General features: G+C 45.6%; 1 protein-coding gene across 1 annotated transcript in view; it reads left to right on the top strand.

The window, feature by feature from the left end:
- Window positions 1-4,846: 4,846 nt before the first annotated feature.
- The window catches only part of LOC107117615 (zymogen granule membrane protein 16-like), a 5,437-nt gene continuing 823 nt past the window's right edge, over window positions 4,847-9,460 (top strand). Inside the window, exons 1-3 of the mRNA XM_015419761.1 lie at window positions 4,847-5,013; window positions 7,323-7,387; window positions 7,902-8,040. Coding sequence (XP_015275247.1) covers window positions 4,847-5,013; window positions 7,323-7,387; window positions 7,902-8,040 — 371 coding nt within the window. The remainder of the gene's footprint in view (window positions 5,014-7,322; window positions 7,388-7,901; window positions 8,041-9,460) is intronic.

Here is a 9,460-nt window from a genome sequence, read left to right as displayed (position 1 = left end):
ATTACTTCAGGGCTGGATTCTAAATAGCAAATTTTTAAACAGTAGAATAACTCCAATACCAAGAATTACAGCTCTGCTGGAAATTTTTGACCAGCCCATACTTCTAAGCAAATACTGATTGTGCAACTTGGAAACCACCTTAAGGAAGATGGCTTCCAAGCTGCACAGTCACTGTTTGGCTAGAAACAGCATTAAGTCTGCAATCCTATGGATACTTCCGTGGGAGTAAATTCCACTGAATGACCGGGGACTTAAGAGGTTGACATAGTCTTTTGAAGAAAAGGCAGCTCTATAGACCATGTGATTTTGAATACATTTCTTGGGAAAACTGAGACAACTGGTCTTTGTTCTTTCTGTAGACTTAGAGGGAGATTATCGCATGATAAGTAGAGTGTTCCTGTGGAGAAACTCTCACATACAAATATTGACATAAAATATTGACATGAACTGGTGGAAATACTCTGTACCAATAAGGTATGCATATTACAGTGGAGCTAGATGGACATTTATCAAACAAAATCTGAACCGTCTACAGGGGGAGAATGAGGGATGTTTGTTTGTTAAACCCTTTTCTTTTTAAATTGATGTGTGAACAACATAGCAGAGGAATTGCAAGAACGAAGATCCTTGACATCATCCATTTTAGGGGGGAAAGAAATCCCAGTTGTGAAATACACTGCAGATTTGACTCTTGTTCTAATGAAATTGGGATGAAATACATACCAGAGGGGAGTGCAGAGTGTTGTGTACAGGAGTTTCTAATAGCAAAGTAAGTATAAATGATAAGTTCATGATGTTCAAGTAGGTCAAATTAAAACTTAATGTCCACAAGTGCTCTCTGAGGAATATCTCAACTGGAAAACTCATATTACTTTAAGAGTAATTAAAACAGAATGGGCACACACAATTCTCCCCCCCCCCAAGAAAGAAACTTGATTATTTCCACAATAAAGGCTTAGTAAGCTGCCTTATATTAAATCAGACAATGGGGTCCATGATACTCAGCACCGCCTACTGTTTTTTAAGAGCACATGACTCAGTGATAGAGCATCTACTTTGTTGAAGGTCCCAGGTTCAATCCCAGACATTTCCAGTGCAAAAAAAGATCTGGTCATAGGTGATATAAAAGTCCACTGTGTGATGGGTGAACTCAAATCCTAAAGACAGTTACAGGTCCAGCCAGCTGGTTTATGAAGTGGAAGAAACATAAACCTCCATCCCCACCAGCAGCTCTCCAAGGTGTTGCCTAGCACCTGCTTCTTGAGATCCTTAAATCTGAGATACCAGGGAATGAGATGTCTGCAAGAGCATACTACTGAGCCACAGCCACTACATGTCTACACATGAACATATGAAGCTGTCATAAGAGAACATGAGAGAAGCCAATGTTGGATCAGGCCAGTGGCCCATCCAGTCCAACACTCTGTCACACAGTGGCCAAAAATACCAGGTGCCATCAGGAGGTCCACCAGTGGGGCCAGAACACTAGAAGCCCTCCCACTCTTGCCCCCCCAGCACCAAGAACACAGAGCATCACTTGCCCCAGACTGAGAGCCCCTATCTATACCTTGTGGCTAATAGCCACTGATGGACCTCTGCTCCATATGTTTATCCAATTCCCCCTTGAAGTCGTCCATTCTTGTAACCTCCACCATCTCCTGTGGCAGTGAATTCCATGTGTTAATCACTCTTTGGGTGAAGAAGTACTTCCTTTTATCCCTTTTAAAAATGGATAAAATGTATTCTTCTCCTGCCAAGTCATATCATTGGTCTATCAAGCTTAGCATTGTCTGTCCTGATAGGCAGTGGTTCTCCAGAGTCTCAGGTCAAGGTCTTTCACATCCCATGTGATCTTTGTAACCAAAGATACCATGGATTGAACTTGGGACCTTCTGTATGCAAAGCAGATGCTCTTCCACTGTGCTATGGCCCCCTACCTAATCTACTTCACAAGGTCAACTTTTTGGGCTGCCTCCAACCTAGGTTGGCCACCTTTGAATTGTTAGCAGGCTGTGCCGCATTGACCGTGGAGTTTATGTTCCTTGTTGATGAATTTGTAAGTGTATTATCCCGGATGGGAGACCAGGAGGTTATCATCAACGTTACACCTGTGGGAGGCTTGAGAAGTTTTTCTCATTGTTTCATTCAATACAGAATTATTTTCTCTGTAATAGCGACTGGGGAAGAATTCCTAAACAAACAAGGGAATTATACCGTCCAGGACCTTGTATCGCTGTTACCGGCTCCTCTGAAGGTACTATTCCTCATTGTTGTTGCTACTTCTTCTTTTCGTGATTGTTGTGTCTGAATGTAATGACTGTGCATTGTTATTGTAACTGCAAGTTTGAAGGTTATTGTTCCTTAGTATATAGGATGTTTCTGCTATCTGACAGTTTGATTGTTTAATTACATCCTATTTGGTCTGTTGGCAACTGGAAGCTTGTTATTTTTGTGAATGTATTGATACTGATGTTGTAACTGACTACAGTGTGTATTGTTCTCAATAGAGTTACTGGTGTAACTTTCACATGATTTGGGAGTCTCTGGAAGGCAGTCCATTTTCGGAGTTTTATATTATTGGTTATAGCAACCTCCAGGCTCCACCTGGAGCGACCCTGGATTTACAACTGATCTCCCCTGGAGAAAATGGCTGCTTTGGAGGGTAGACACCATGGCATGATACCCTGATGAGGTCCCTCCCCTCGCCAAATCCCACCCCCTGGATCCACGCCAAATCTTTGGGAATTTTCCAACCCAAAGTTGGCAACCCTATGCCTAGCCAGCTTTTTAGCTGGTGAAAAAGAAAGGACGAATCCCCTCCCAAAGGCTAGGCTAGGGATCGTAGGGCCCACAGGGACAGAACCCATGTGGGGGAAGGGCCTGTAGTGAGGACAGGAGTTGGGCAAGATTGTGTGGGGAAAAATGGTTGGACCCCACCCTTTGTGCCTTTTCTCATAGTTCACTGTGATATATACTACCCTGTTTCCCCGAAAATAAGACCTACCCCAAAAATAAGCCCTAGCAGGATTTCTATGCATTTGTGGTATAAGCCCTATTGTGTCTTCTTGAGAAAAAAATAAATATAAGACAGTGTCTTATTTTTGGGGAAACACGGTACCACTTATAAACATTTTGTAGAGGAAAATTTCTTAAAGCACCTGACATTTTGTTTGGGTTGTCTGCCTCTAATCGTTTTTGTTTTGTTTTGTTTGTTTGTTTTGTATATTTAGGATGGAAGACCTGTCAAGATGATGCCAACTGCACCTCCCATGGGAGGGAGTTCCACAAATTCCGACATACTGTGAATTAAGGACCTCCAAAATGTCCCATCATTAACAGCCTCGTTCAGGTCCTGCAAACGGAAGGCCCTTGTGGCTTCCTTGATCGAGTTAATCCATCTCGTGCTGAGTCTTCCTCTTTTCCTGCTGCCTTCGACTTTTCCTAGCATTACTGTCTTTTTTAGGTGGGTAGCCATGTTGGTCTGAAGCAGCAGAACAGAGTTGGAGTCCAGTGGGGCAGTGGTTAAGTGTGCGGACTCTAACTTGCCAGCCTCCAGGTGGGGCCTGGGGATCTCCCGCTTTTACCACTGATCCCCAGCCGACAGAGATTAGCTCCCCTGGAGACAATTGATGCTTTGAAGGGTGGACTCTATGGCATTGTATTATGTTGAGGCCTCTCTCCTCCCCAAACCATGCCCTCTCCTGGCTCCACCCCCAAAGTCTCCAGGTATTTTCCAACTCAGACTTGGCAACCCTACAACAGAGTTTTATTCAAAGTATAAGCTTTTGTGTGCAAACACACTTCGTCACACACTGCATCTTGTCTTCTCGTGATGTGACCAAAGTACGCTAGCCTCAGTTTAGTTGTTTTAGCCTCTAGGGGGAGTTTGATCAAGAACCCTCTTATTTCTCTCTTTGGTGGTCCATGGTATCTGTAAAACTCTCCTCTGACACCACATTTCAGATTAATCAATTTACTTCCTATCAGCTTTCTTCACTGTCCAACTTTCACATCCATACAAATACTGATTAGCCAGCTTCAGTCTTTCCTGGGCAGAAAAAATCTGGCCACTGTGGTGCATGCCCTGGTTGCATCTAGATTTAGGGTTGCCACCCCCCTGGTCGGGGCAGCGGATTCCCTGATTTTGGGGGCCCCAATCTGCAACCAGCCAGCTGGCCAGCCGTGGAAGCCCCACCCCCAGACAGCAGCGTCCCATAGAGTTTTTGCCCTGAACGCTAGAGTCCTATGGCACGGGTGCCAGAGGTGGCACTCAGAGCCCTCTCTGTGGGCATGCGTGCCATCGCCCCAGCCAGGCCCAGACCATCATTAAAGTGTTGAATTCTCTGCCAAATAATTTTAAGTAAATGAAAGCATTTGGGATTGCTTTCCTTACTTTGTTTGGATCATCTTAAGTTAATGTATGAGTTGTTTTTCCTAAAGTAAAACCTCAGTATTCAGGTTAAATTGCCGTGTTGGCACTTGGTGATAAATAAGTGGGCTTTGGGTCGCAGTTTGGGCACTCGGTCTCTAAAAGGTTCGCCAACACTGTACTGGACATTCAGAGGTGGTTTGCCATTGCCTGCCTCTGCGTAATGACCTGGACTTCCTTGTTTGTCTCCCATCTAAATATTAAGCAGGGCCGACCCTGTGTAGTTTCTGAGATCGGGCGACATCCGGCTAGCCTGGGCTATCCAAGTCATTCTGTTATATAGCTTGGCTGTAAAATTGGTCAGCGGATGTTTATTTTAAATTTAAGTGTTTATTTCATTTATTTTAAATATTTATCTTTATAGATCAACAGCAGATGAAGTATGCAAATCAGGCCCTGCCCCCGGTTTAGGACTTAATGGCTCTGGCACACAAAGGAGGGTGGAAGAAAACAACAGAGAAGGAAATCGACTTTGTATATAAATGGCTGAGTGTTTCAAGAGGCACCATTTTAACGCAACAACAGAAGGAGCCAGGACAGGCGGTGGACTCCAGAAGACAAGAAGCTCCTTTGATACTGCAGCCGTGAGGGAGAAGAAGTTCTTAAAGGTAATTCTGGGTTTACGGAGGACAAGGGTACCAGAGTGATAAAAAAAGATGTATGAAGCGCCATGGAAAGAAGGAGAATGAATAGGTGACAACCTCTGGAAGTCACTTTGTATTGAGGAAGCCAGTATCCACGCAAGAGGTATCATGTGAAAAAGATGGTGAAAATTGGATCTTCCAATTTGCAGGAGCCGGTTCTAATACTTCCCTGAAAAGGCCTGGAGCTGCCCGGAGGGAAGGAGAAATACAGTCTTTAGTAGACGTGGTGAGGGAATCCACATGCATCAGTAAATGTGTGCATGTGTGGGTTTTGTCTTTTTTATTTTTACAGAAAGTGAAGTGTATGGATGAGGGGAACTAAACCGTGCCCCTTTGCCTGCCTTATTTTACTGTGTTGTATCGTTCTCTAAACGTTTGGCTTCCACCACGGTTCACTCCTCATATCAAAGCCGGAATGGGCAAAAAAATGTCTCTAACAGTAGAGCAGAGTAGTCCTGTTCACATCATGTGACAGTGAACACATGTACAAACTGTATTGTATGTATGTAACCTGATTATAAAGGGGCAGCAGGTGGCTCAGAGGTTAAGATGCTGAACTGTAGACTGCAAGGCTGGTAGTTTGGTAGTTGTCCGAGACCCAGGTGCTGCGTGACGGAGTGAGCTCCCGTCTCTGGCCCCAGCTCCTGCCAACCTAGCAGTTCAAAAGCAAGAAATTGCAAGTAGGTAAATAGGTACCGCTTTGGTGGGAAGGTAACAGCATTCTGTGCACCTTGGCATTTAGTCATGCTGGACACATGACCATGGGGACATCTTCGAACAACACTGGCTCTTCGGCTGGAAAACGGAGATGAGCACTGCCCCCAGAGTCAGATTCGACTGGCTTTCAAGTGAGGGAAACCTTTACCTAACCTGATTATAGGAAACAGCCAGTGTGCATTCACTTTACAAATGAAACCTGGCTAAATCAAATGCTCAGCTGTTAGGGTTGCCAGACCCCCAGACAGAGGTGCGGGCCAATGCTCCCTTTAAGCTGTGGATTCTTGTGAGCAAAAAATCTACTCTTGGCATTAAAGTTGTGAGCGAGTGATTTGGCTACTTTATAAATTAGTTTGCTCTGGAGCCATCCTTCCTGAGTGAAGACAAAAATGGGTGAGCCGGAGGAAACTGTGAGCTAGCTCACACGAACTCGGCTTAGAGGGAGCACTGGTGGGGGTTCCCCCCACTGCCAGGCCCTGCCCCTCAGCCATCAATCCACTGGCCAGTGGGGGGACTTACCAGGAGAAAGAGGAAGGCCTGATGGCACCTGGGTTTTGGCCACTGTGTGACACAGAGTGTTGGACTGGATGGGCCGTTGGCCTGATCTGGCATGGTCTTTGTTATGTTCTGTTAAGGTCTAGTCTACATTACCAGTGTTGCACAGAAAGTGATGTCATCACACCAGGGACTTCCAGGCGATGCTCCAGAATTTGGGCAAAAACTCTATGGCAGAAGCCGGTTTTACCATAGAGCTTTTGCCGAAATACTAGAGTGTCACCCGGAAGTCAATGTGGCCTGGGCATTTCCCTATCCCCTATGATTTGAGCCCAAATTTACCATAGAGTTTTGCCCAAAAACCAGAGTGCTGCTGTGCGGCGCGTTTCAGGGCATTTGCGGACGGGGAAATTATTGCAGGGGGAATTATCTCTGTCATCTGGGAATCAGCTGTAAATCTGGGAGATCTCCAGGGTCCTGGGGGCCAATGCTCCCTCTAAGCTGTGAAGTCTTGTGAGCAAAAATTCTACTTTGTGAGCTCCTGGCATTGAAGTTGTGAGCGAGTGATTTGGCTGCTGTATAAATTAGTTTGCTCTGAAGGCCTCCTTCCTGAGCGAAGACAAAAATGGGTGAGCCGGAGGCTAAAAAACTGTGAGCTAGCTCACACAAACTCGGCTTAGAGGGAGCACTGGTGGGGTCCCCCCCACTGCCAGGCCCTGCCCCCCAGCCATCAATCCACTGGCCAATGGGGGGACTTACCAGCAGAAAGAGGAAGTCCTGATGGCACCTGGGTTTTGGCCACTGTGTGACACAGAGTTTTGGACTGGATGGGCCATTGGCCTGATCTGGCATGGTCTTTCTTATGTTCTGTTAAGGTCTAGTCCACATTAGCGGTGTTGCACAGACAAAACTTAAGTTCTACATCTTAGAAGAGGTATTCTATTATCTCTGTCGTAGCACATACAAACAAAGAACGAATTTTTTTTCATTAGACCCCTATGCAGATACAGCTGATTAATCAAGTGAAACTTAAACAGCCGATCAACTAAAATTTATTTACTTTGCTTAATGAGATTGTTATTCTGTGGCACGGCATCTAGTGGCCTGGATGCTCCAGAACACAAGTGTAAGGGCCAGGGCTTTTTTTTTGTAGAAAAAGCCCAGCAGGAACTCATTAGCATAATAGGCCACACCCCTGACAGCAAACTCATTAGCATATTAGGCAACACCCCTGACAGCACAGCTCATTAGCATATTAGGCCACACCTCCCATGTTACCAGAAGTGTGGTCATCCAGCCACACCCACCTTTTGCTTCTTATTCTGTTTACTTTGTTGTCAAAACCCAGGGCTTTTTTTGTAGCAGGAACTCCTTTGCATGTTAGGCCACACACCCCTAATGTAGCCAATCCTAATGCGTTTCTGCTGTTGGATGTGGCCTATTATGCTAATGAGTTCCTGCTGGGTGTGGCCAACTCAGGAGCCAGCCGGAACTCCGTTCCTGTGCGTTCCTGCCCAAAAATAGCCCTGTCAAGTATTCTGCGTGTCCTCCCCGGTACTAAGAGGCTGCTCTGCCTTGGCTCTAACTAATTTCCCACCCCCTGCATCTTATTTTAGGAGCAATTAAGAAACGCTCTGCTTCCCATTCTGGTGAGTATGGGGGGAACTCAGGCTCCCGCTTCTCGCACACCGTAAACCAATTGGATGGACCCATCACTTCCATTAAGATTCGAGTCTACTCCTCATACATTACGGGGTAAGTTAATGAAGATCCAGAGCTGAGAATTTTTTTAAAAGGTCCATTGATGGATTGAATAAACAGTACCATTTTCCTTTGCAATATAAGATTTAGGGCAGCATCTATACAATGAGTTTCTCTTGAAGGAGGCAAAAAGTCTAATATATTCAAACAGAAGGACAGAGAAGGGGGAAAGAAAGGGATACTGCTGTCAACTTTACTATTACGACTACAAATAATAATAAAAATTCATTTATAGGCCATCTTTCTCACTTTGACTCAAGGCAGGTTACAAAATATGAAAAGCAATTAAATCAGACAGCAAAGGTCACCAGTAAACAATGCAATAGGACTAGGGTTACAGAGGTGGAAAACAAATGCAAACACAAAGTTATCTTAGGCGTGATTACATACCATAATGGAGTAAGTAGGTTACAAAGGTGGGAGGACATTGTAGTGAAAAGGGAGGTGATCCACGCAATAAACATGGCAATAAATAGGGGTGCCGACCTCCAGGTGGTGGCAGGAGATCTCCCACTATTACAACTGATCTCCAGGTGAGATCAGTTCCCCTGGAGAAAATGGACTCTATGACTTTATATCCCTCTCATAAAACCCCACCCTCCTCAGGCTCCACCTCCAAAAATCTCCGGGTGTTTCCCAACCTGGAGCACATGGCGGGCACCTAGGGGAGGTGCCTGAAAGCACCCTGGTGCCCGTGGCCGTGGGCACCACATTTTGGGGGGTATTTGTGTATATTTGTGCCTGGAAGTCATGGTTGACTTCTGGTGATCCCTAGTGGGGCTTGGACATTTCAGAGAGGTGGCTTGATTGCCTGCCTCGGCATCCCAGCCCTGGTATTCCTTCCTGGAGGTCTCCAATCCCAGTACTTGCCCCTGGGCACCACACTGAGGAACATTGCTCCCTATATTTCTACCCTCTGGGTCCAATAATCAGCTTGGTTCAGGGGAGAATGAGATGAAAAGATAAAGCTCCTCCCTCAGTATCATTGTGCCAGTCCTGTTTTGTACATTTTTGTGGCTGCTTCTAAGGTAAAATTAAGGTGTGGGGAAACCGGTGCAAAATGGAGGGTTTGTTTGTTTGTTCAGGGTTTGTATTCTGGGAGGGGAATGCTGCTGTAGGAAGGTGGGGCTGCGTCATCCATCATTTCTTTCATACTTGGAAGATCCTCTCTGTGTCCTTGATAATCCCCACGGGGTAGAGCAGCAGTACAAGCACTGTCTTGGGAGAGTATGCTGTGCGTGGCTGAAAACCAGGGGTCGTTTCGTAGAAAAAGAGCTAAGGGAACTCATTAGCATAACTAATTAGCATATGCCACACCCCCTGACATCACCGGAAGTGTGTCATAAGGCCACACACCCTGACATCACCGGAAGTGTGTCATAAGGCCACACACCCCGCCCCCAATGGTCCCGGC

The sequence above is a fragment of the Gekko japonicus genome, unplaced genomic scaffold (assembly GCF_001447785.1).
Source record: "Gekko japonicus isolate JY-2015 unplaced genomic scaffold, Gekko_japonicus_V1.1 scaffold2049, whole genome shotgun sequence".
Classification (NCBI taxonomy): domain Eukaryota; kingdom Metazoa; phylum Chordata; class Lepidosauria; order Squamata; family Gekkonidae; genus Gekko; species Gekko japonicus.
The sequence above is the reverse complement of the archived record's forward strand: the minus strand, read 5'-3'. Positions and strand labels throughout refer to the sequence as shown.